Source organism: Eubalaena glacialis, chromosome 18 (genome assembly GCF_028564815.1).
Source record: "Eubalaena glacialis isolate mEubGla1 chromosome 18, mEubGla1.1.hap2.+ XY, whole genome shotgun sequence".
In the NCBI taxonomy this organism is placed as follows: domain Eukaryota; kingdom Metazoa; phylum Chordata; class Mammalia; order Artiodactyla; family Balaenidae; genus Eubalaena; species Eubalaena glacialis.
In genome coordinates this window covers 13,964,663-13,992,127 of record NC_083733.1, presented here as the reverse complement: position 1 = coordinate 13,992,127, position 27,465 = coordinate 13,964,663, and the positions used below count along the sequence as shown (strand labels likewise).

General features: G+C 46.0%; 1 protein-coding gene across 1 annotated transcript in view; it reads left to right on the top strand.

The window, feature by feature from the left end:
* The window catches only part of HYDIN (HYDIN axonemal central pair apparatus protein), a 389,934-nt gene that overhangs the window by 346,703 nt on the left and 15,766 nt on the right, over positions 1-27,465 (top strand). Inside the window, exons 66-83 of the mRNA XM_061172597.1 lie at positions 1,196-1,414; positions 3,645-3,805; positions 6,134-6,231; positions 7,123-7,348; positions 8,519-8,731; positions 9,203-9,341; positions 10,377-10,542; positions 13,038-13,185; positions 13,616-13,823; positions 14,317-14,538; positions 14,985-15,154; positions 17,032-17,230; positions 18,995-19,153; positions 21,836-22,113; positions 22,898-23,117; positions 24,771-24,983; positions 25,849-26,012; positions 26,861-27,011. Coding sequence (XP_061028580.1) covers positions 1,196-1,414; positions 3,645-3,805; positions 6,134-6,231; positions 7,123-7,348; positions 8,519-8,731; positions 9,203-9,341; positions 10,377-10,542; positions 13,038-13,185; positions 13,616-13,823; positions 14,317-14,538; positions 14,985-15,154; positions 17,032-17,230; positions 18,995-19,153; positions 21,836-22,113; positions 22,898-23,117; positions 24,771-24,983; positions 25,849-26,012; positions 26,861-27,011 — 3,354 coding nt within the window. The remainder of the gene's footprint in view (positions 1-1,195; positions 1,415-3,644; positions 3,806-6,133; positions 6,232-7,122; positions 7,349-8,518; positions 8,732-9,202; positions 9,342-10,376; positions 10,543-13,037; positions 13,186-13,615; positions 13,824-14,316; positions 14,539-14,984; positions 15,155-17,031; positions 17,231-18,994; positions 19,154-21,835; positions 22,114-22,897; positions 23,118-24,770; positions 24,984-25,848; positions 26,013-26,860; positions 27,012-27,465) is intronic.

Genomic DNA, 27,465 nt, shown 5'->3' with positions numbered 1-27,465 from the left:
AGTTGCAGCCTTGGGAAGTATTAAGCTTTCTCCTCCCTTCACTTTCCAGAGGAGGAGGTGTTTTTTATCTATTAGAAACATGAAAAGACTATATATATATAGGACTATATATAGTATGTATTTGGGTATATGTATGTGCATTTATGCATGTTCAATCACACATGATTTTATTCTACAAACCAAATTGGATTTCCCATATATCTGGAACACTTCAGCAAATCTCAGCCTTTTTGGTCTCAGGACTCCTTAATACTCTTAAACATTATTGAGGACCCTCAAAGAGCTTTTGTTTATGTGGGTTATGTCTATCAATATTTACCACATTAGAAGTTAAAACTGAGAATCTTTAAAAACATGTATTTGTTCATTTAAAATATAATAACAAACCCATTACATGTTAATATAAATACCATATTTTTATGAAAACGGCTTTATTTTCCAAAACAAAATTGTGCGAGAAGAGTGGCAGTGTTCTACATTTTTACAAGTCCCTTTAATATCTGGCCTAGTAGAAGACAGCTGGATTCTCATATTTGCTTCTGCATTCAATCTGATGCAATATCGTATGTCATGTAACCTCTAGGAAGCTCCATTATATACTCACGAGAAAATGAGAATGAAAAAGTCAAATGTCATCTTAGTATTATGATGAAAATAGTTTTGACCTTGTGAACTCCTGAAAAGACCTCGGGGCCCCCAAGGGTCACTAGATCACACTCTGAGAACTGCTAAGGTACTGTGTACATCTGTCCATAATTTGTGTAGGTCATATGGTTGAGAAGTACAGGTGGTTGAGAGTGTGGTACCTGGAGCCATACTGCCTGGATCTGAATCCAGATCTTCTAACATTAATGGTATGACCTTGAGCAAGTTACAAGATTCCTTGTCTATCAAATAAGGGTGGTAGCTGTACATCCCATAGGGCTGTCGTGGGGGTTAGTAGAATTTTGTGAAGGTTTAGCATAGTGCCTGAAGCATGTAACAGTTTGGTAAATATTAGCTGCTCTTGTTTTTATGATTATATTTCTATCTAAGAACGTCTTGTACCTATTTAAGATGGTCTACATATACGGGCTTGAATGATGCATTTTTTTTTTGCCAAGACTTTTGACCCTGCCCCTAGAGTGGCACCATCAGGCATCAAGAGTCCTCAGGATTGAATTCCCCAAAATACTAACGCAAGGCTCTTCCCCAGGTGGGCCACCTCCACCCTGGCTGTGCCAAGGACATAGCAGTGACCATGAAGTCAGACGTGCCCATCAACCTGAAGAAGATGGGGATCAAGTGCAAGCTCTCCAAGATCGTGTTTCAGCTCCCTGCAGACCAGGTCCCCGACTGGGACGACCGCATGCGCACGGTCAAGTGGGTGGACGTGCTCAGAAACACGCCCGGGACTTTCACTACAAAACGAAAAGTGAGTAGGGACACCAAGCCCCAGTCTGGCCAGGCCTGCCATGCTTGGATGCCTCCCGCCCTCAAGCTCAGTGTCTCATCATTTCCTTCTTTCATGGAAAAAGGAAACGGTCCCTGTTCCACCTGACCTGGGTTTCCAAAGCGGCGAACTGAACTTCCAAGCAAGCCACCTGCCATCCACGCTACGTGGACCACACAAACCACTCACCTTAATTGGTGGAGCTTTCATTTAAGTCTTTTAAAAATATATATTTATTTATTTATTTGGCTGCACTGGGTCTTAGTTGCAGCATGCAGGATCTTCGTTGCCGCGTGCGGGATCTTCATTGTGGCTTGTGGGGTCTTCAGTTGCGGCGTACGGGATCTTCATTTATGGTGTGCGGGATCTAGTTCCCTGACCAGGGATCGAACCCGGGCCCCTTGCATTGGGAGCTCGGAGTCTTAGCCACTGGACCACCAGGGAAGTCCCTCTCATTTAAGTCTTGATATCTAGTTTCTAGTTGAGCAAATCCTCCCACCTTTTTCTTCTTCAGAAACCTCATGGCTAGTCTTTTAGCTACTTCCTTTTTCCCCTCAGTGTCCAGAATTGAGTTAATTATAATCTCTTGTTCGCATCAGAATCTCATCTTCGGTCCATGCGTGCCCCTCCTTTAATTATCCCTTCGTTGGTTTCTTTTTAATAATATAATAAACAGGGACGAACCCACACCCAACACAGGAAGTATAACCAGGATTACCCGGGTTGGTTCTCGGCCATCCCACCCCTGCCTCTCTCCGAGACGTGGTCACTACCCTGGGATCTCATTCCCTTGATTTTTGTTTCTATTTCTTTTTTAAATTAACCTATGCATTCTAAAAGGCATATTGTTTAGGTGTAGTTTTTAACTTTATTTTTTTTAAAGGTCATTGCGTGTGGTCATCTGTATTGTTGCAAGCGGCTGTAGCACACCCATGTCACTGCTATATAGAATTGCATTATTATTTACCCATTCTTCTTTTGAAAATTAGTTGGGGTTTGCTACTGTGGACAGTATTTCTGTGAGCATTATAGTTCATGTCACACGGTGTTCATTTGCAAGAGTTTATATTCCTAAACTGAGTCACAGGAAGTGGAATTGCTGAGTCACAGGATGTGTGAATGCTCAGCTTTCCAAGAAAATGCCCAAGCGTTTCCAAAGTGGCTCTTTGCTAGTAGGAGTATAAATTGGTACAACCCACTTTGGAAAGCACTTGGGTATTATCTTGGAAAACTAAGAGTATTAGTCATTTTATTTTTGATAAACTCTTTTATTCCCGTATTTGTCTGCAAATGTGCTTGCCATATTTATTGCTCATATTTTGACTTTAATGAATCTTTTCATGATTATCTCCATATTGTCTTATTCTGAAGTATTTTGCTTATTCTTGGCCCTTTATTTTTCTAAATAATTTTTGAATCCATTTAAACAAGTACTGTGAAAACCCTGATGGAAACTTGATTAGAATTGGATTGTATCTATAAATCAGTTTCGGAAGGATGGATAATTTTATAACATCAATTCATCCTTTCCATTAGCAAGGTATATCTCTCTATTTAGGTCTTTTTAAAGATTTTTTTTTTTTTTTACTACCATTCATTTTCTTTAATAGTAATAAGACTCTTTAGGTTTTTTTAATTTGTTTTTGAGTCCATTTTATTACATTATTTTTCTAGGAATTTTCCCTTCAACTAAGTTTTCATATGCATCTTCATAAAATGATTCACAGTATTTTCTTATCGTCTGTTTAAATATCTGTGGGATGGATGGTGATATCTCCCTTTTCATTTATGATATTGGTTATGTGTATTTTCTCTTTTTTTCTTCTTGATCATTCTCACCACAGGTTTTCTAAATCTTTTCAAATAAACAGCTTTTAGTTTCATTGGTCCTCTCTGTTTTAGATTTATTTTCTGTTTCATTAATATCTATTCCTACCTTTATGATTTCCTTTATTCTACCTTCTTGGAGCGTATCTGACCCCAAAACTCATGCCTGTGCAGTCTTGATGCTCTCAGTAATTTCTTGTTGTTCAGTTTCTTCCTCTCCTATTTATGAGTCATTTTAGGTTTGGCCTCATCATTTATTCTGTAACTTGAGTTTGTGAGTTGGTTCTCATTTGCACGGGTAGAATGAAGCACTGTTTTATCTCCCCATTATTTCTGTGAGGCAGGTGGCTCTGCATCACTGAGGTTACGGCTGCCTTTGTTACAGGTGATAGAGACGGATCCTGAGCCTGCTTACTCAGTACTAGAAGAAAACTACCGAGAACTGCAGCTGCAGATCAGTGCCCACGTGAATTTCGCTTCATACAAGTGCCAGACGAGCGATGTGCACTTTAAGGAAACACTGGTTTCCCAGACCCGAGTGTTTGAGTGAGTCATAAAAAGCCTCCTGACACTCTCAGAGAAGTTCTTTCACTCCATCATTCACTGGCTCCTTCATCAAACATTTATTCAGTGTCCACAACAGCATAGACCAGACATCACATCTGCGCACCAGAGGGTCTTTGTAGGTCCAGTGAAACATTCAGACCCAAACATTCAGTTCACACTTGAAATCAAGATGTAGACCTGGAAACACAGTCTTACCGGGAAGGTGGCATCAGGCAATGGGCTTCAGTGGGAACAGTCCTTGCAACAGCCCGTATCACCACCCAGGAACTATTCCTGTTGCCCTTGCCCCAGGTGACAGCTTGGACAATACCTACACTAGCGGGCATGGGGTCCATCTTAGCTTAGAAGGCCGTGACCAACAGAAGCCAACATTTCTCGTAACCACTCCATGGCTATAGCTTCCAGGATCCCTGCAAGGGACATGCCCAGTTACAAGAGTCACTACACTCAGAGAACCCCAGTGCTATGGCCTCCCTCCAGGGAATCATGATTCCTCCCAGTCCCGCCCAAAGCAAGTTACCAATCAGGGGTCATTTTTACTATAAACAAAGTTGTCTAATAATATGGCTGACATTTCTCTCTTATCAGGCTTCCACAGAAACAGAACTAGAAAATTAATTCAAAGTCGAAATTGTCCTTAGAAGGAGAAAGGGTTATGTTAACCCTTTATCCACACTCAGGTGATACAAGGATGCTGTGGGTCCTGCTCTCAAAGGGCTCGTAGTGGGTGTTGGGGGAATGGGTGAAAATAGTTCAACTGATGGTTGCAGTACAGTGCTCTGGGTTTGCAGGAAGCGTACCTAAAGCAGACCAACATATGGGGAGAGACAAGTGTCTGGGAAGGCTTCCCGGACAAAGTGGTGGCCCAGCTGAACTTTGGAGGAGAAATAGGAGGTGGCCAGGTGAAGAAGTGAGAAAAAGGGCCTTCAGGCAGAGAGAGCAACATAGACAGAGAGAAAGCCTGTGACTATTCTTTGAGAATTACAAACACAAAAGTGTAAGCCACTGACATTTCTGCATTGTAAAAATTAGTAGTTAACTTGTTCAACTCATTCTGCATTTGTGGCACTTAAGGCGTCCTCTCAAATTATTATAGAACCAAAAGATAAGAAGCAGGAAGTGGGATCTTCTGCTGACGGCCATTTCACCTACAGCAGGGGTTGGCAAACTCTGGCCCGTGGACCAAACCCAGCCAGCTGCTTATTTTTATGGATACAGTTGTGTGGACACACAGCTGTGCCCGTCTGTTTATTATCGTCTACGGCTGCTTCTGCACTTCCACAGCAGAGGGAGCAGTTGCTGCGGAAATCTCTGGCACGCAAAGCCAAAAACCTTACTATCTGGCCCTTTACAGAGCATTTGTTCACTACTGGACCTAAACCAAGAATGCATTTTACTAAAAGTCTTCTGTGCCACTGAGATTTCTCCTCTTTATAAAAATTTGCTTTAGGATAAAGACCAGTGCTCATAAATTCACACAATTCATAAATTCACACAAGCCCCTGAGGCCAAAGCACTTGACCTCAGGCACAGCTACATGATCTACCTGGACCAGATAATGGGAATCTAATCCCTAAACCCCACCTTTAGACCTACTGCCCCCCCACAACCCTCAGCTCCTACTTCTCCCCTAAAACTGGGAAGAGCATGTGTGTTTCTTTCTCTTGCACAACCATTTTCTTACATCAAGGCCTCATCCTCTTGCTGTGACTGTGAGCAAGTTTAATCGTGATTCCAGAAAAAGCTTCTATCTCCCAGTTCTTGTCTTAGAGCAGGGCAACTTGAGACAAGAAAAGTCTCCACTAATTGAGAATTTGAGACAAGTATGTGCCTCAGCCAGTGAAGGCATCTGAGGCAGGGGTCAAATGGTTTCTGACCACAAGGACATTGTTTCTGGTGGAAAGTGATCCAGGAAAGGAGAGGCTTTGGAATTTGCACCCAAGGGAGGTGCTGTCTTGTGAAATAGAGTTTGTTTCCTCTCTCATGGGAATTTTTCAGGATTACCATGATGCAGGCTGAGAGCTCATTGCACAGGCTGCCGGTAGTATGCAAGATGATTTAAGTGCTGAACATCTGCATACTTTTACTTTTAATAGCTATATATTTTTGTGTGTGTTTTAGAAGGAAATATAAGTAGTATATCGCATGCATGAGTTCAGATAAAATTGCTTAAAACTTGTCTTTGAAGAAATATTTAAGAAACAAAGTGACTTGACTTAAAGAAAAAAGTTAACGGTACAGATGATGTGCAGACAGGACAAAAATCTGAAGCACATTTCTCAATTCCATTCCCTGATCTGTTTGCAGGTTTGAACTGATTAATTCAGGAAATGTGCAGCTGGAATTCAGCTGGATCTCAGAAGAGACGGCAAAGGCTGTCAGCTTTGCAATGCCAGATAACCAAGGTAAATGCGGTGACGGGTAAAACCCAGGGCTTGAACTGCGTCCCCAGTTAGTAGAAGAGGCTTGTTCATGGAGAAGCAAGCACTGCTCCAACGGCCCCCTAAGAAGCAGAGGAGAAGCAGAGCAGGGGCCTCCTGGCATCTGCAGAGCCAGATGGGCCTGAGAAACTCAAGAGCTGAGATCTGCCTTCCTGGGGCCCACACAGATCCCTAGGAATCTTTTCTTTTAGATCTTAACCTTCACAGATCCCTAGGAATCTTTTCTTTTAGATCTTAACCTTCACAGATCCCTAGGAATCTTTTCTTTTAGATCTTAACCTTCACAGATCCCTAGGAATCTTTTCTTTTAGATCTTAACCTTCTAGAAGATTACCGACTCTTGGAGAAACTGATGAAAGCTCTGAACTGTCTCCCCAGGAAAATACACACCCATGCCCAATTTGCAGTTGATATATGTGAAACACTTTAAAAAGAGCCCAACACTTAGTGGGCAATTATCCATTAATTCTCTTTCAACTTGGAGATTCCCAGATCTTTCTAATGAGCCCTTTTCCATGGGCCCCCAGATTGTGAACCCCTACTTTAAAGCAATGATTCTCCAAAAATTATGTTCACAGCCCATTATTCTTGAGGCACATGACCCATAGACATCTACTTGACCCACCCCCTTGAGCCAAAAGGAAACAAGCATGAAAACTTGATGTAATTAATGGAAGTATTTTTCATGAGTCTCGTGTGAGAGATGGAAGCCCATTCTTTGGGCCCTGGGGCCCAAAGTATACCCGCTAGCAGAGGTGAGCCCACAGAGGGTGCCTAGGGCCTGTGAGTGGGCTGCCTTACACCTGCCCTCCCACTGCAGGTGCAGAATATCACTGGCACTCTATCTGCCCCCAGGTTTCTCCCAAAATGACCAGCTTAGCCAGGGCACGCTGCACACGGGCGGCACGCTGCACACGGGCAACACCCTGGACAGTGCCATGGACCATTGGAACGAAGCTTCCCTGCCACCCTTCTCTGTGGAGCCCGTCTCGGGCATGGTGCCCGTGGGGAAGACTCAGAAGCTCAAAGTGAAATTCTCCCCAACGGAGGTTGGAGACTTCGAGAGCAATCTTTTCTGCCAGTAAGGAGATGATCTCCCAGCACAAAGCGCTGCAGCTCCTAGCCCCTCTTCTGTCCCACGACGCCCACCATTCTTTCCAGCCCCAGACCCCTCCTCAGCCCCACATTGCCACATTTCCCTTTGGAGAGCAAAGAGAATCCAGTCTTTTGTATAGCTCATCAACCCTCTGTAGACCCTGCCTCCCGCCCACCTCCCCTTCCCGGCCACATACAGGATTCCACTGGGCAACAGGATGGTGGGCAGCCAGCTGGGTTCCAGTCCTGGGGCAAGCATGAACTTGGGAAAGCTTTCTTGTACCTTTTCTGAGACTCAGTTTCCTCCTATGTAAAATGCAAATGACAGTACCCACCTTGTAGAGTTGTGAAGACTAAATGAGCTAATTCAAGTGAAGAGCTTAGAACAGTGCCTGGCACGCAATAAGTACGATAAACATTAGGTGGTGGTGGCGATGGAGGAGGTGGACCTGGTACATAGTAAGCGAGGCACAGGTGGGGCCCAGGTCCAGTTAGAGGAGAGTCAATCCAGTAACATCTGGCAATGAAAGTCCCTGATGTGGTACCCACTCCCCGGCCAGCTCCATGGAGAACACCTACCTTAGAGGAAGTCTGTGATCCATGGCATAGGGTGGCAGAGACCTATGTGAACAATAAGACCTATAGAAACCCTGCAGTCACACTGCAGGGACCTTTCCCACACCTGGGCCACCTAAGCTTGGTGCTGGGGCTCGAGGTCTGCTCACATCTAGTGTACTTTCTCCAAGGAGCTCAGGGTAGTTTTGTAAGGATGTCTGAGTCCTTTTTCATATCCCACTAGATGCCTATGAAAGAGCCCAGAGGGAAAGACTCTGTGCTGACCTTACAGCAGGGAGGTTTTCTCACCATTGGTAAAGGAAGTAACTTGAGGCCATAGTAAGGTACACAGAAGGAACCAGAATTCAGGCTCCTCATACTCAGCCCATTCATGCATCCATCCACTCCACAATTAATTAGTGACCACCTACTGTGTATCATGTACTGTTCAAGGCACTGAGGTTATATTGTTGACTGAGACAGACCCAGCCTCTGCTCTCATGGAGCTCACATTCTGGTGGGTGTCATATTCATTTCCAACCACGAAAGCAAAAATCGATTAAAAAGTTAAAAATAGATCAAAATAACCTTATCCTCTCAGGATTCCTAACCTGCCACCTGGAGAGCAAGGCCCAGTCCTGTCAGCAAAAGGGCGGAGCTCCCTGCCCTTCTGCCATTTTGACCTGAAAGACTCAGACTACATCAGCGGTCATCGGCGCAACCCAGATCTCCGAGGGCCTAGTGGTGGGGCTCTGGATCCAAACACCCGGGTGATTGAGTTCACCAGCGTGGGCATAGGAGGGAAGAATCTCCGGTGAGTCATTTAGGTTTGCACTAGTTGAGTTCCTATCAGTCAGTCCTTCTAAAAACTCAGAGGAGGAATTCAGAGTAGCAAGCTAGACTGACACGTAGAAGCACGCTTGCTATCCTGCGGTTTGACTTTAGAGAACTGCCTCCGTGAGGAAGCTGACTTCTGTCTCCCTAGTTTTGACACTCTGGAAAACTTGGAAGACATAAAAATAGGATCCCTGACCACTGCCTTGACCACAGAGGATCACTGGGGCAGAAGAGCCCTTGGTGTCATTATTATTCCAAAGTCCAGAACTCTAGCCACACTTGGGATCCCCAAGTGAGATGCAGTGTTTGTTTCTGCAGTAACGAAGTGCTCAGAACAGTTCTGATTCCCACATAAAGGAAGTGTGCTAGGGAACAGTCTAGAAAAGTTTCTCTTAATCCTCAAGCCCCTCTCTCACTCTCTGCTATCGATTCTTCCCCCCTCGGCCAGGACTTTTACAATACTGAACCCGACCAATAGCACCTACTCCTTCTGCTGGGTCTCTGAAGAAATTGAAAGTCTCCAGAACCCTCCAGCCTTCACATGCCTTACAGAAAAGGGCCTCATCCACCCTGAAAAGAAAGCTGAGGTGTGTGTGAATGGGGACCGCTTGACCCAGGACTTTATTAATTCTATGCCCCTCTGCATAGCAGGTCTGCGGTAGAGCATGGGTAGAGTTAGGGAGAACAGCCTAAGGGTGTGTCCATCAACAAGTGTTTCTTGAGTGGCTACTGTATGTGTTAGGCAGTCCTCATGGACAAGACAAACCCGAGCTCTCTTGGTTGGCCATGGAGAAACAGAAGTTTTAAAAATTGAGATTATGAAAGCAAGGAAAGGAGAGCTGGACACCAATGCCTGGGGACTCTAGGACTCATACAAGAATAAGAAGTAAAGAGTTATTTTTGTCTAAGGGACTGACAGCATTGAAAGGACACAGATGTATTTTTACTTGGTCAGGCCAAAGGGCAAAACAGAAAAGTGGAGTCATGTTCCATGGCTTAGTCCTAATGTCCACACAGTGATTTAGAGCAGAGGGTCAGACTTAAAGAAATACGAACTTGCTGGCCAAAACAGATCTTTGTCCTGTAAATTCCACAGAGAATCTTGGAGGCAGAAATAAATCCATGAAACGGAAATTCCGAATTCAGTTGCCTTCAGGAAGACCATACAAATGAATGACGCAGGCCAAGGGTACAGTGATAGGGAATGATGGGCGCCAGGGCTGGCTGGCCACAGTGCTTCTCTGGAAGATCACCATACAGAGCAGTGGGCTCAGCGTTGCCAGTTCTCCCAGACTTTTCAGGAAAAGCCCAAATTACAAGCTTCTACCTTGAATCTTTCCATTTTTACATGCCATCCAAAGACATGGCATGAAATATGGCAGCCTAGCCAGCAGAGCCTGTGAGTGGGGTAGACCCCCCTAGAAATATTTGGTGGGCTGGGCAAACAGAGATTGATGTTGCTGGTACAGCTAAACTTACGTGCCCTTACTAAGAGGGTAGAAAGGAAGTGATGACCTGGTAATGTCAGCCAGCATAACCCCAGGGCTGGCAAGCCTCTAAGGGCACATGGAGTAAACACACAGAAGTGCCTCTAACTGCTCTGCTCCAAACTGTCTTCTTAGATTATCTTCCAGTTCACACCTTTCCATCTGGACATCTCGGAAGCATTCTGGACTTTCTTAATCCCCGAACACAACATCACAGTCCCTTTCCTGCTGGTAGGCAAAGCCACTGACCCTCTCATCAATCTGGACAAGTCACATCTCAACTTCAGTTGTCTTCTCATTGGTAAGGCTGCCCTGTTGGTTTATATTTAGAATTGGCATGACCTGTGGGGGAGGGGCGTGGGACCAACCCAGCAATGCGCTGCAGGAGCAGACGTGGGCGGGGAGCTCTTCCTGGTGCCTTCCAGAAGCATGTCAGAGGGCCTCTATCACTATTCACAAGGCCACAAAATATTCAACCTCTCAATCTAATTTCCATCAAGTGTCTTCTAAACCCACACACTAATAACCTAAGGAAATGTAGAAGGCTTGCTACAGAGCCTACTTGGAAGATTCCTTTGGGGCCTGGACTGACTATGTTTATTTCCAGATCCCCACGTCAGCCCCATCCTGCTTGCATGTGCCCCCAGATTATGGCTGTATCTGTTTGCTTCTTGCTCTGTGCCAAAGTGATCACATTACTATGCCATCCTTTCACACTTTTATCCAGTTCAACAAATATTACTGAACCCCTTGTGTGAGCCAGGAACTCTTCTGTGAGCTGGGAATGCAATGGACAAAGCCCAGGTCCCGACCGTCATGATGGTTACATTCTAGTAGCAGGAAGCAGACTACCAAAACATGAAAAAGCAAAATGTATAGCATGTCAGATGTTGATAAGTGTTCCAGAGAAGAATAAAGCAGGGTAGGGGAATAAGGAATGCTAGTGGGCAGCCGGAAGGTGACATCTGAGGTGAGACTTGAAGGACATAAAGGAAGTGATTGGCAAGTCCCTTATAACACTGTGAATCTATCACATGGATGTGATGTTTTGTGTGTGTGTGTGTGTGTGTGTAAAATACAACTAAAGTCAGAGGATTTTTTAGTAATTCATTAGATTTTTTTTATTTATAAAAGTAATATTCTTTATAAGTCAATCAATGTGGTGTTGTATAAGGAAAAATGTAATAATCATTCCCCCCCCCATTCTATCTCATCCTTTCCTTTCTGTCAAAAGAAACCAGTGTTAACAATATGATGTGTATTACTTCCATACATTTCTTATACTGATACATATAGACAGATAGGAGGAGATTGTGGCATTTAGTAAGGTTTTGAACAAATAAATGAGCAATGTAGCATAAGAATAATAAGACAAACAGGGTTTAATCTAGGAATGCAATGATAGTGCATTTCAATATAATTGTTACATCAACAGATTAAAGAAGAACCAGGTGATCATACAGATATATACTGAAAAGTCATTGCTAAAATTCAGCAGACATTCTCAACAAAAACTCTAATAGTAAAATAGGAATAGAGGGAAAAACATGAATAAAGAAGATTAACCAAAATCAAGGGGCAGATATTATCTGGTAATAAACTACTAAAGTCACTTCAGTTAAAGTCAGGAATTAGGCAAGGATGTTCATTATCACCGTCATTATTGGACACTTTCTTAGTGATTTTAGCAAATACAATAAAACAAGAAAATTAAATAATTGACATAAACATTGGGGAAAAAAGCGGCAAAATTAATCTCATTATGCTGTTGCTGATGACTTCATACATAGATAACCTCAAGAGACTCTAGAGAAAAGCAAAACAAACTACTAGAATCAACAAGATAATGTAGGAATGGCTGGATGCAAGACGTGTGCAAAAATCAATGGTTTCTCTTTCTTTTAGCAGTAAGCACCTAGAAACAATCAAAAAATTCCATTCGTAAGACCTATATAATAGCTAAGGATAAATGTAACGAGAAAAGCACAGGACCTATATGAATAAAATCTTATTAAAATGCCCCCAAACAAGATCTGAACATTTGTCAATTCTCCCAAAATTAAATGCAAATTTAATCGAGTTTCAATTAAAATCCCAACTAGGGTTGTCAGATAAAATACAGGATGCACAGTTAAATCTGAATTTCAGATAACAATGAATAATAGTTCAGTATGCCATGCAATATGCAATATTTGGGACATACTTATACTAAAAAATTATTTGCCAAATCTGGCAACCTTAGTTCCAAAATGATTGGGGTGAGGGGGTAGTTGGAAAAAATGATTCTAAAGTTCATGTGGAAAAATAAATGCTCTACAATAGTCAAGGAAAGTAAGAAAAAGCAAAACAGTGAAAGGAGATGTATTAGTCAGGGCCCTGTCAGGACACTCGTGACATACCCAAAGCCTAATTCGAAAGAGTCCAATGCAGGGGTTGTTTACAGAGATATGGGCAGAGCTGAGGGGCCTACCAGCCCCCATTAACAAAAGCAGGAAGGAATTGGGTCTGAAGGAACAAGGAGGATCCCAGGAGAGCTGTGACCCAGGCAGAGCAGCCACCTAAGAGGAACAGGCAGTTGATGGGGTAAAGTTCTAGAAGGAAGAGGTAGAGTCCCTTTGGGAGGAAGGACCCTTGTAGAGCAAAAAGAAGGAAGAGAGGAGGCCAAAGGCCGAGGAGCTGGGAAGAGGAAGGGAAAGAAGTTGGGGAACCTCTTCTACGAAGGCTTCCTCGTGCCTCCTGAGGTGGGTCAGGAGCAGGCACGAGGCCTCCCTGAGGGTGGTGTTTCCACCCCCCCAGGCAGAGAGGCCAGGGAGACCGTGAAGATCACCAACAAGGAGGAGCAGGAGTTCCATTTTGCCTTCCAGGACACCTCCCGATATTCTGAAGGTTTCAGCAACAGCCTGGTCGTATGTCCCATGGAAGGCTGGGTCCCACCGCTGTCCAGGTAAACAGAAAGGAAGGCCCCCAGGACTGCACTCGCCCAACATGGCAGAGTCCCAGGCCCACCAGCCAGGAGAATCGGTTTCCCTTAGAGTGCCCCATCCCTGAAGTCTCTCCCCACTCTAAAATTTAGATATCACAATTCCATCTCTGTCCTACTTATTCCCTGTTGTTAATTTTCCTAGTGAATTGTAGAGCATTGAGAACTTTAAGCTCTTGTTCTCAATATTTTCTTATGTTTATATTCTTTTCCTTGCTATCCACTGTGTTTGCAAATCCATGAAGGAGTGGCCTGCCGTGCCTGGCAGATCTTCAAAATTCATCGTGATTTGGAGTTAGGATGCCTTTTCCTCCTAGTGTATAATTGTTTAGTATTCAACCTTCTTTAACAGGTTGGTCTAGTTATCTAATCTGCTGTCTTCTTCCCCAACCAGGTTCCCAATTGATATTTTCTTCACACCGAAGCAGGAAGGAGAAGTGAACTTCAATTTGATCTGCAATGTGAAAAAGAAAGCCCACCCTCTGACCTTAAATGTCAAGGCTGAGGGCTACTCTATGAATGTAGAGGTCAAGTGCAAGGACAAGACTGGCACCATCACTCTCCTGACTCCCAACCAGACCACCACTGTCAACTTCTATGAGGTAAAGATGTGAGAGGGCCTCGCTCTCTCTGTTTCCACACTGGCTGGGAAAAGCAGTACAAGTGAGTAGTAGCTGAATCTCTGTTTCCAATGCCGGGGAGACCAGGAGAACAGAAATATGCCAGGAGCAGCTCCACCCCCAGAATGTGTATGGTTTTGATGTGAAAGCTTATTTTACTTTTCAGAGGGTGGAGAGATGGGAGAGAAGGGGGAAATGCTTGTCTTAAACCTACAGAAGGATGTTTTGCTACCAAGTGAGATCTAAGAATTAAATTGTCATCTCACTCTTCAGATACGTCATCTCACTCTTCTCACTTAGTAGCTCTTGCTGGACTCTCTGACTACTCTCTGAGCTAATGATACTCAACTCACGAACACCATCTGCCATCACTATTTCCCAGAGGGTGTTTTCCCCCAACATGTTGCATATCCTGACCCCAGAGAAGGGAACCATGGTTTGCATTCACTCAACATTCGACTCTGTTCTCTCTCAGGTGGAGTTGAATGAATGTGTCCAGTGTGAATTCAGCTTTATCAACACCGGAAAGTTCAACTTCAGCTTCCAGGCAGAGCTATCCGGCCCCAAGTCCCTGCTGCAGTACTTGGAATTTTCACCCATGGATGGCAGTGTGGATGTGGGGCAGAGTGCACACGCCTCCCTGTCTTTCCAGCCATTGAAGAAATGTGTCTTGAAGGGCCTGGAACTCAAAATCAAGGTGAGACCATTTAACATTGTCCGACACTGAACGCGTTCACAGCATTCTGTCTTGAGAACTATGTCTGATGGCCACCCTTAGCTGCAAGGAAGGATGGGAAGTCAAGCGTGTTTCCCAGGCACCTGGGCAGCCAGAGTCCTGCTAATGAGGGGGCCCTGGGAGGCAGATGTTGGGTAACGACTGGCAGTCTCTGCACACCCCTCCGCCTTCAGGCTGAATCATTGCTGCAGGAGCAAAGCAAGAGCCAGTGTCGGGCCCAGCTGCCGAGTGGTCCACCTTGCTTTCCTTAAATAAACATGTAAACTGCTAATCAGAATCTCTGCAGATGGAGCCCTGAGACCCGAATTTTTTTAAAGCACTCGACTGTTTCCCTCCTTCACCTGAGCGCGTAAGGGCCCTTTCCTCTCACTTCTAATCACACTCCGCCTGCCATTCCCTTCCCACAGATCAGCCACGGTCCAGCATTTTTGTGCAGCATCTCAGGCTGTGCCGTGAGCCCAGCCGTCCATTTCTCCTTCACCAGCTACAACTTTGGGACCTGCTTCATCTACCAAGCTGGGATGCCCCCATACAAACAAATCCTAGTTGTCACCAACAAGGAAGAGACGTCTATGAGGTACGCAGACTTCCCAGAGCTTCCAGATGATTCTGCCACTCCTGTGGGTCCTACAGCCTCCACACAGGCGAGGTCCTGCCAGGACAGAAAAGGAAGTATTATGGGAAAGCCTCAAACACACGTGGGCGTGAATCCTGAGTCTCCTTTCCCCACCGCTAACACTCATACTTGGATAGCCATGAGCTACTCTGCTAAAAAAAAAACCCTCTTCTGGAAGTGGGGAGGCAATGCCGAATGACCTGACGAGAGGTTTGATGGCTTCCATTTATTTTCTGCATGTAATAGATGTGGGAACTGAGGTTTGGAGAGTTAAAAAAAGTTCATTTCTCAGGCCAGTGACCTTGCAGTAAGTGGCAGATCTAAACTGAGCCTGAGCCTGAGGCTTCTGATTCAAATCCAGCCTCTCTGCGCCATCCCTGTGTGGAATGTTCCAGTCCAGGTTTCTGGGCCCTATTCCACACCTAAGAAAACAAAACTGGCCCAGAGACCTATGTTTATTCAGAGTTCTCCAGATTAGTACTCTGCAATCGAACTTTCTTCAATGTCAGAAATGTTGTACCTCTGCACTGTCCAGTACGGTAGCCTGTAGCTGCACGTGGCTGTGGAGCACTTGAAATGTGGCTAGTGCCACTGCAGAACAGCACTTTTTATTTTATTTTATTTTATTTTAATTAATTTTAACTTTAAGAGCCACATGTGTCTAGTGGCTACCATATCACATAGCACAGGTCTAGGTTCAAATCCCAGCACTTCCCTAGCTATGTGACCTTGGGCAAAATTTTTAAACTCTCTGTGCCTCTGTCTCCTTGCCTGAAGTGGGGGATAGTCGTACCTCCCCCTACGGCTATTAGAAGGATTAAATTAGCTCCTTTAGAGAGAGTACTTAGAACAGTGCCCGGAACATAGGAAATGCTCAGTTTTTTTTATCTGTTGCTATTGTTGTGGCGGTGATGGTGGTGATGGTGCTGGTGATGATGATTCTCCTGAATGTTAAATTACAAGAGTGTCGTGTAATTTTAAATACTAATTTAAAATCTTATCTACCTACACTCCTTCTTGCCTGATTTAATTTAATCTGAGTCTTACTTTGTTTAAGGCATTGCGCTCTATTTATTGCCTTAGCTAGAGTCCTTCTCTAAATACGCGGAAGGCAGATGAGGAGGGGCTGTAATGGAGGTCTAGGTGCTTCCTACCCACAAGTGAAGGAGGGTGGACATGATCTTTGAAGGTCTCTTCTAGTTGAGCAATTAGCAATAATAATAATAGCTCACCTTTATGGAATGATGTTTCCTCTGTGCCCTGTCTAGTGACTGATTTAGTCACTTTATCTCATTTAATCCTCACAACAACTTTATGAGGTAGCCATCACTACCCGCATTTTACAGAGGAGGAAACAGAGACCCAGATGGGCGAGTAAACTGTTCTCAGGTCACATGGCTAGTTGGGGATAGAGCCCGGGTCCACGCTTCTGTCTGTCTGACTCTGGACACACACTCCTCCCCGCTGTGCTTTACCACCCAGTTACTTCCGGAAGCCCTTCCTTCTTATGAAAGGGCACAAAACCATGAGCTGCATTATCAAGGAAGAGAGGATAAAGAAAGTGAAAAGGGCACTGGGCAGAAGGTCATGAGACTTTGCATTTGAGGCCCGGCTCTGCCAGGATCTCTGGATGTGATCTGGGGGAAGTAACTCGACGGTGCCCAGGGGACCACGGGCTGGATCACTGCTGAAGTCCCTTCCAGCCCTTACATTTGGACTCCAGGACAGCTGGGCAGGACATCCAGCACTGGATCCAGCTCAGAGAAACAAGGGACAAAATCTCCCCCTCTGGGTCAGGCATCCGAGAGCTTACACACCTTCCTCCTGATCTTCTCCAGCTTAGAGTGCTTGTACACCAACACCAGCCACCTCGAGGTGAACTTCCGAGTTGATGTGGTGAAGCCAGGAAAGACACTGGAGATTCCCATCATCTTTTATCCTCGAGAAAGTATCAATTATCGAGAACTCATCCCCTTTGAAATCAATGGGCTCTCACAACAAGTAATTGAAATCAAAGGGAAAGGCACTGAAATGAAGGTAAGAGCCAGTTGGGGAGATCCTCGGGCTTGGCGCCCCTCCTTCTTGCCCTTCTTTGCCCGCCTCAGCCCACCTGCCACCCCCTCAAAGTCTCCTGCCCCCAAGCTGCTCTATGAGGGGGTCAACCAGTCCCACCAAGGGGTGAATCGTCAGATCAGACCCAAGTGAATCACATAGATCTCATTCAATACCAAACTTTACTGTATCAAAGGATACAAGTAATCACAGGAGATCACTGGAGAAACACTCTTTTTCTAGGAGAAGTTTGAGACTATCAGATGCAGCATCCCAAGCATGTCCTTTCGTCCCACATTAGGGCATGGAGTGTTTACGGGTTACAAGGTGAGACTTGTTTTAAGCTCTGTATGCAGACATACCTTTCAGTTACGGGACATCTTTCCTTAACACCACACAGACGGACATTCTCCAGCCAGCCACAGCTCCCAGGATCCTATTTGACTGAGGGCCTTCCTTCTAACCAGGTGCTCCTAGTAGGAAGGGAATGGTCCGGTCCTGCTGCTAATCCCTTTCTTCCCAGTGTCTGGTTAACATTTAAGGTGTCTGTCTGGTGGGAGTATTTGCATTTAATAGGAAGTTTTGGAAAACTGAAGACCTTCCAAGGTCCTCAGCAATGCATGGGACATTTCAGCAACCAAGAGAAAATGGGAGGGGTGTATTCCTGGCAGCCTTCCCATCAAGCCATAGAGCAACAGGACCAGGCCACCTGGTGTGTCTGCACCCGAGCCAGTGATGGGGTCTCTTCTGATGTCATTGATTCATTCGAGTGTTCGTTCTTTCATCACTCATTCAGCACCCATTGTGTCAGGTGCTTTGCAGAAATCCTGCAGAGGAGACTTAAGCATGTTCTCTCACCTCCAGGAGTTCACAGGGTGGGGCTGGAGACCCTTGCCTTTGTACACAAAATGGAAACATATGGGCAGGATAGAAAGAGCATGTGGGGGAGGGGTGCAGTTTAGTGACTGGTCAAATGACAGTGACCAGTGGGTGCTATTCGTGTGGGTCACGTCATCCTGGAGGACAAGGCCCAGCCTGACCTTGGCCTGATCCAGGCCAGCATTTTGATCAGTACTTTAGATGAGGACTTTGAAATGTACCTGCTTCTCCCACCTCCGCTGCCACCATCACCTCTCACTCCTCAAGGCTCTCTCTCCTGCCCTCTTCCAGTCCGTCTCCACAGAGGAGTGAGCCAGAGCACCCTCCCAAGATACACACTTGATGGGGCCACTCCAGGCTGCACTGGCTTCCCACTTCTCCCAGAAGAAAACCTGACCCCTCTCCAAACTGTCTTCCCGTGTCTCCCCCTCGGTCTCAGCCACGGGCCTGACCAGACCACTCCCTCCAGCTCAGGGCCTCGCCACAGCTTGTCTCCTCCCTCGGGATCCAGCCCCACACCACCCTGACGCAAACCCACAGGATCCTACCCTTCCTTTAGCTCTCAGTAGGAACATGCCTTCCTCAGGGAAACCTCCCTCACCCCCAGGCTGGCTCAGCCCCTTGTGCCCTGAGCTTTTGCTTCCTAACATCTCTGAACCCAGCCGTAATTATGTGATTGTGCAACAAGTTGTTTAGTGGGCATTTTAAGCACATAAATGTTTGTTGAGTGGGCGAATGCCCATCCAATGTGAAGAATGAGGGACACAGAAAGAGACGGAACCAGCATTGCCTCACCAGGGTACACGTATCGTATTTCTTTTTCTCATTAACTGGTGAACCTCCTTCCCTGCTCTCTTTCTTATCCCACAGATTTTAGTCCTCGATCCAGCCAATAAGACGGTGAAGTTAGGAGCTGTCCTGCCTGGACAGGTGGCGAAAAAAACGATTTCCATCATGAACAACAGCCAAGCCCAGCTCACATTCAACCTGTCAGTCCTGTTCTCGATTCCAGAACTCCAGGAACCCAAGGTTGGTGCTCGGGCCCCTAGTGGCGTCTTCATGCCCCATCCCTCCCCCGTCCCGATGACAGGGATGATCGTGGTAGCAACACTGCCACCTCACGGTTCTCGTGCACCTTCAGTGTGCCAGGCGGTTCTGAGAGCTCTCGCTGTGCTGCCTCCGATCATCTCCACAGAAACAGTGTAGGGTGGTGCTTCTGTTATTCTCATTTTACATGTAAGGAAACCAAGGCTTGGAGAGGCTACATGCCTCTAGAGGGCAACAGTGATGTAGAAAGAGAAGTGCCCTTGATGGATTCAGAAGATCTGGGCTCTAATGAACATACATATATCATCACAGCAGAAAATCTGAAAAATATGGAAAATCACAAAGCAAAACATTTCGCCTATAATCGCATACCCAGAAATAATCACTTAACATTTTGGTACCTATCTTTCCCCTGTTTTTCCTACACATTTTTTAAACAAAATATTAATGTTCAGATTGTTTTGAAACCTGCTTTTCCCAACTTGCAGTAGCTCCTAAACATTCAATGTCATTTGTTCCTCTATACCTCCATTATGCAGATGGACCAATCCTCTACTTCTGCTCATTTCAGGTGTTCCTGGTTTTTTATTTTATAAGCAGCATTGTAATATCCATGTAAACAAAACTTTGTGTGAATCCATGACTCTCTGCTTAATACATACCCCTAGGAGTGGGCTTCTTGCACCAAAAGGAAGAGCGTGTTTCGATATACGTCACTCATCTGCCCCCGAAAGCTTGTCCCTCTTTACACTTCAATCCGCCGTGTGAAAGAAGCATGCTTGTTGCCAAATCCATGTCCTCGAGCTCCCTAAATAGAGAAGCTACAGTCCTGGCTGCCGTCTACCCATCTCACAGTGTTTGGGTGGCCCTTTGAAAATGGACCAGGTGTATTTCGTTCTGAGGATGGACTATATCCATTCCTTCATTCAATTCATTCTTACATTTACTCAGTAAATCCGTGCTACGTGCTGGAAATATAAAGGTGTGCTTTAGTCAGCTTGGGCTGCCATAACAAAACACCACAGACTGGGTGGCTTAAACAACAGACATTTATTTTCTTACAGTTCTGGAGGCTGGAAGTCTGACATCAGGGTACCAACATAGTTTCTGGTGAGGACACTCCCCCTGGCTTGCAGACGACCACCTTCTTGCTGTGTCCCCACATGTCAGAGAGACAGCAAGCTCCAGCTCTCCGGTGTCCCTCTTTATAAGGGCACTAATCCCATCATTAGGGTCCCACTCTCATGACCTCATTCTAAACCTAATTACCTCCCAAAGGCTCCATCTCCAAATACTACTCACATATGGACTTGGGGGGACACAATTCAGTCCATAGTAAGGTGAATATGACATAGACTTCGGTCTGGTGGAGTTCACAATCTTTTGGGGTCACAGACACATGAACAGTCCCAGGAAAGCCTAGAAGCTGCAGAAGCAGGGTGTGATTCAGGACCAGGGCTGCTCAGAGGAGGGCTCGGTGGGCTACAGAAGGCCTCACGGTGGAGAGAGGTCTGAACTGAGTTTTACAGGATGAAGAGGTATCTCCCAGGCAGACAGGTTGGGAAGGAGTGTTTCTGGCAGGCAAGATTATATAGGCTCAAAGGGATTGATGCTTTTGGAATCCTAGGTGTGATTCAATGTGGTAGGAGTGCTGTGGACCATCTGAGGATTGCAGGATACAGGAACACTGGCTGTGAGAGGCCAACTAAAGCAGGAGACCCAGTGGGCATCTCGTCCCCGGACCCCACATCACCCACTTTGCCATCCAGAGAAAGAGGGAAAACTTGCTGCTTCCCTTTCCTCATTAATCCAAAGTAAAGTCCTCATTCCAGTGGGTCAGGGCCCCTCACAGTTCGGCTGCACCAGTTCTGCCTCTTGAGGTGGTGAGACAAAAGCTGCCAGAATGGCCTGAACCAGCACTGTCACCCCGGGGGGTCACTTCCATCATTGTGTTTTGAGAAATCTCTAAGGTCACTTTCCTATTGTGATTCTCAGCCATTATCTCACTTCCCCCTCCCCGCCCCTCCCTGCCCGCCACAGTCCACTTCCTGGTGACTGCTCAGCACTCCGTACCAAAGGGAGCTCAAGGATGAAAAGGGCTTGACTTCCTTCAAGCTGATTTTGATTTGATTTTTTACCAGGACCAAGGGGAGAGAGCAGCCCCTTATATTCAAGTTCCAACAGTGGTTCTCAAACTTTAGAACACATGAGTCCCCAAATGCATGTTCCAAGCTCTCCCAAGGAGACTGGTTCTCTTGGGCTGGGTCAGGACCCAAGAGTCCGCCTTTTAACCAGCACACTGGGAAATGTGATGCAGGGAGCCCAGGGAGCGCGCCTTGAAAACCACCGGAGCGCTGAGTGTTTTCTACTTGCTCTTACTGTTTCCTCCACCAGAGAGCAGGGGTTATTTGCAAGGGGTTGGAAAGAGAATTAACATTGATTGAATGCCTGTTACGTGCCACACATTTTGTACGGGTGATCTGGATCTTCACTGTAGAGTAAATCACAGAAAGTTTCAGTAACTCACCACAGGTGACACAGCTGGTGAGAGGGCAGAATGACATTACACCTGGCCTGATACGGTCCCAGCAGCAGGACCCCCAGAAATGGAGCCTCAGGAGCACCCCACCCTCAGCTGCTGAGGCTCGTTGTCATTTTATCCAGGTCATCACCTTGACACCATTCCGCAACATCACTCTGAAGCCCAAAGAGGTCCGGAAGCTGGAAGTCAACTTCGCCCCGAAGAAGCGTGTCCCTCCCTTCTCCGAAGAGGTGTTCATGGAGTGCATGGGGCTCCTGCGGCCCCTCTTCCTCCTCAGCGGCTGCTGCCAGGCCCTGGAGATCTCCCTGGACCAGGAACATCTTCCCTTCGGACCAGTCGTGTGTCGGACACAAGCCACGCGTCGCGTCCTCATGTTGAACACGGGCGACGTGGGTGCGAGGTAGGAGAGCCCTCTGGGCCTGGATTCCCATTTAACTATCCCAGGACCCTCTGAAGTGGTTACTATATTGTCCCTATTTCACAGATGAAGTTGAGGCTCAAAGTGGTTATATGACTTGCCAGCAGGGACCCACCCAGGCACTACTTGGGGAGTGCTGCCATAGCTGTGCCCGCTGCGCACCACACACCTGCAGGGGGCACCCTTCACACCGACCTCAGTTGAACGGTGCCCTGAGGCTGTGGTATGGCAGCCTTGGCACTGGAAGCAGTGGTCTGCACCATCCACCCTCTATCTCCTGCCTGGACCAAGTGCCAGGCCACAGAGTGGGTGACCACACAGGCCCATCGGATCCCAGTGCCACCAAGAATAGGGGCAACTCTCATGTGAAGGGGTCATCTCCACCCCCCTGATCAGACCTGAGAGGCAGTGCAGGGAGCGGTTATGGCCACAGTCTCGGGAGGGTTCCAGTCCTGGCCCGGCCACATCCTAGCTGTGTGACCTCGGGTACACGTGTAAGCGTGTTCATGCACATGCCCCCCAGTGTGGCACTTCCCACCCTGCTCAGCCCCAAGGGAGAGCCTAGAGATCCCACCCAGGAATGACCTGGCCTTTGTCCCGCCTGCCTCTGCTTTGCCTAGCAGTCTTCCTCCTCCCAGGCCCCAGGGAGTGCACAAGGGGATGAACCTCCCAGCTAAAAGCGCAGGCAAAGTCTCTTTTCTCAGCAGGATTGAGGACACCCCAAGGATATTAGTAAACTACCTTGTCTCCTTTTGTCTTGGAAAAGGTTTAAATGGGATGCCAGAAAATTTAAGCCTCATTTCTCCATCAGCCCGGAAGAGGGCTATATCACCGCAGGCATGGAGGTTTCTTTCGAAGTGACTTACCATCCTACTGAGGTGGGCAAGGAGATCCTCCATAAAAATTTGCTCTGCTTCATCCAGGGTGGCAGTCCTCTGAGCCTAACCCTGTCTGGAGTCTGCGTGGGACCACCTTCGGTAAAAGAGGTTAGTAGGTGCTGCCCACAGATGGGCCAGTGGCCAGAGTGGGCCCAGCAAGCCCCACAGGAGAACTCAGTCAGGCCCTCTAGAAACAAGTGGCCCTGTTCAAACAGTCCTTGGTGCCCACATCAAACATGTAGACCTGCTCCCTCTCACCACAGGGCCTTCGCACATGCTGTTCCCACCGGTGATATATTCATTTTCCCCTCTTCATTTAGTTAATTCCTACTTATTCTTCAGCTCTCAACTCAAGCATCTCATTCTCAGGGAAGGTTGTATTGACATCTCTGGCTAGATCAAATTCTGTCATAAGCTCTGTAAGTAAGGGGTGAACACCTTTCGCTTTCTCTATGGTTAAAAAATGGGCTTGGGTTAATCCTCTGCTAGCCCTGTTCCTGGAAACCTAATAGTGGAAACCTGATAGTTGCTGGCAACACTGCTTATGGTCATAGACACCTGATCTCCATCTCCTGTTGTTTCAACAATGTTATATAAATGGAATCATGCAGTATGCTATAAATGTGTGTGTACAAGTCTTGGCAAGAATAGATGCTTTCATTTTCTTGGGTAAGTATGTAAGAGTGGAATGGCTGGGTCATAGGGTAGGTATATGTTTACCTTTTTAAGAACCTACCAAATTGTTTTCCGAAGCGGTTGTGCCATTTTACATTCCCATCAGCCACGTCTGACATTTCCACTTGTGCCGCATCCCTGCCAATACTTGATATGGTCAGTTTTTTTTTAATTTTAGTCATTCTAACAGGTATGTGGTGATGTCTCATTGTGGTTTTTAATTTGCATTTTCCTAATGACTAATGATGTTAAGCATCTTTTCAGGTACTTATTTGCCATCCATATATCTTCTTTGTTGAAGTGTCTGTTCAGATCTTCTATTTTTATTTGGGTTGTTTGCTTTCGTACTACTGAGTTTTGAGAGCTCTCTGTATATTCAGGACACAAGTTTTAAATTTAGATCTTCAGTCTGTTTAGAGTTCATTTTTGTATGTAGTGTAAGACATGAATCAAAATTCATTTTTTTTGTACATGGATATCCAGTTGTTCCAGCAGCATTTATTTAATCAATTATCCTTTCTCCACTGAATTGCCTTTGTACTTTGGTCAGAAACCAATTGATAATATATGTGTGGGTCTCCTGCTAAACTCTATTCTTGTCCCACTGGTGATCTTTTTGACTCTCTTCACACCAATACGACATTGTCCACGTTGCTAAGCTCAATGGCTAGTTCTCACCACTCATCTTACTTGACCTGTCGATAGCATTTGACGCCTTGAACAAGCCCCTCCTCCTTCACGCACTTCCTTCATTACATGGCCTCCAGGGTACCACCCTCTCCTGGTTTTCCTCCCACCTTATTAGCTGCTTCTTCTCATCTCCTCTTCTGATTTTTCTTAACATTGGAACATGCCAGTCAGGAATTAGTCCTGAAATTCCTTCTTTTTTCCTAAATACATTTACTTCTTGATGATCTCATCCAGTTTCTTGGCCTGAAAAAAACATTGCTATACTGACAACACCCAAATATATCTATCTATCTATATCTATCTATCTATCTATCTATCTATATATGGCCTGAACCTTTCCTTGAACTCCAGATTTGTAAATTCCACTGCCTGCTTAAGGTGCCTGTTTTCTTCCAGGTGGTGAATTTCACCTGCCAGGTACGCTCCAAGCACATACAGACCATCATGCTTTCAAACCGCACCAACCAAACCTGGAATCTGCACCCCATCTTTGAAGGCGAGCACTGGGAGGGGCCCGAGTTCATCACCCTGGAGCCCCATCAGCAAAACAAGCCCTATGAGATTACCTACCGGCCCCGCACCTTGAATGTGGAGAACCGCAAGCATCAGGTGGGTTGAGCCCCACCTTCCCCACTGTTTTCCTGGCATGGTTGGAGGGAGGAGTTGTGTGAGAGAGAATGTTAAGACAAGAGGGGACCCCCACAAATGATATTGGATCCACGGGGAATCATGTCCAAAGCTTATCAAGTCCAAAGCTTCCCTTTTCGTCCGTGTATTTTTATGCTGAGGGGATTCTCTTTGAACCAGGGGCTCAGTTCTAAAATGGAGTCCTCAACTAAGCATCGAGCAATTAATACTTAGTTTAAGTGCACAAATAACATCATAGTGACTGTAATAAAAATCAAAAAAAAAGAAAAGAAGCCACAATCTTCCACCTCCCCTCCCCAAAAAGAACTGTTTTCTTCTGTCTTCACTACTTTGAATCCTTATTCAAATACAGCCATAGCTGCCATCACATCATCCTCAGTTTTGCATCCTGTTTACTTTTACCTTACATTATATCATGAGCATTTTTCTATTTAACTATGTAATCTTTGTGATAATCATTTTTAATGACTGACTAATATTTCATTGAATAACAGTTCCATAATTTATTTAACATCCCCCAGTTGTTGGATGTTTAAGTTATCTCTAAATTTTCATCAATATAAGTAGTTCTAATATACACGTGTATGTATATATGTAACTTTTTCTGCTGTAGGGATTTTTCTTCAGTAAGTTCCTTGGGATGGGATCCCTGGTTCAAATACACATGAACATTTTTATGACTCTTGGGAACATATTCCCAAGCTGCTTTCCAAAAGTGTTATGCTTATTTGCAGAGCCTCCATTAATCCTGTGCTACTGCCATGCCTGAGAGGTAGCTAATAAAGGACCCTCTGTGTCATTCTGACCACATTTCTTCTTCTCTTAGGGCACCCTCTTCTTCCCCCTCCCAGATGGGACCGGCTGGCTGTATGTACTGCATGGGACTTCCGAGCTCCCCAAAGCCGTGGCCAATATCTACCGTGAAGTGCCATGTAAGACGCCCTACACTGAGCTCCTGCCAATCACCAACTGGCTGAACAAGCCCCAGAGGTGAGGGAGTGGGGGAGACGGGGGGAGGACTCGCACCGTCGAGCCTAGCCCCTCCCCCGGTCAGGGCCCCTAGAGGACAGTGGGGGCTAAAGAGTCAAAGTTCTGGGCTGTGGCCAGGCATTGCCTGAACTGAGCCCCAGAGAGATTCTCCTGTTCAGCGCTCTCCATGAGCAGCTGGTAACTTGAAAATCTCCTAGAACAGAACCTGGCACAAAATACGTGCTCAATAAAGGTTAGCTGTCATTATTATTATCAAAATGATAATCATCGTTGTTATTATTGAAAGCCCTGTCTTATCACCTAAGCCACTGGCCAGAGAAGGACGTCCCTTGGATCTCGTACTTGCAGTGAGAATGGAGGAGAACAGAAGACCTAGAGGAGCTTGAGGCCCACCAGCCTGGTCCCCTTCTTTTATGGAAAAGAAGCCAAAGGCTGGGAGAAGAGAACTGCCTGCTCAGCATAGTGGATGAAGGCCCAGACAAGCTGAAATGCTAGTTCCGCCAATAACTAGGCATTGTTAACTGAGCTGTCATCTTCCTTCTCTCAGCCTCAATTTCTTCCCTAGTAAGATGGAGAGGATAATGAGAGGTACCTCCGACAGGCACTGTGAGATGAGGACTGAAAGCCTGTCATGTAACACGTGTGGTGCACCGACTCAGTTCTGGCACAAAATAGGCGGTTAGTAAATGGTAGTTACTGTTACTGTTAGTGCCAGAGTGAAGACTAGAACCCTGGACCCGTGTGCTTTCCATGAAATCAAGAGTGGAGATGTCACCTTGCCTTCTTTCCTTTGGGCAAACTGTCTCATTTTGTCTGTCCTCTCTTCTTGCACCCCTGTGCTCCCCCAGATTCCGGGTCATTGTGGAAATGTTGAAACCGGAGAAGCCCGACCTAAGTGTCACCTTAAAGGGCCTTGATTACATTGATGTGCTGTCTGCCTCCAAGAAAGACTACAAGCTGAACTTCTTTTCCCACAAGGAGGGACTGTACACAGCAAAGGTATCCACACGTTAAAGGCTCTGCCCTGGGACCCCGGAGGTTTGACCCTGAGGCTGATGATCCCCGTGTTGGGAGTGAAGATGCCCTCTCACAGCCAGCCTAGCGTTATCCTGTGAGGCTGACCATTTAGAGGGACCAGGCAAAGGCATTCAGGATTCCCAGACTCTTTAAGATGAGACCAGATTGCAGGGCTAGCCAGCCAACGTGTGGTCCATTCCAAGCCTTCAAGGTGGTAGAATCATGAAAATCTTTAAGCAGTAGGTAGCAGTGGACCAGCAAACACCAGACCACAAAAATAATAACAAAAGATCCCTTTTCTGAGGGATTATAGAGTGTCCAGCATCACGCTGAGCCCTTGACACAGCTAGTAACATCAGAGCCAGGATTCAACATAGACCATCGACTCTAAGACTCCTCAGGGTCTTTCACACGTGAGCTGTTTGTCCTAATTCAT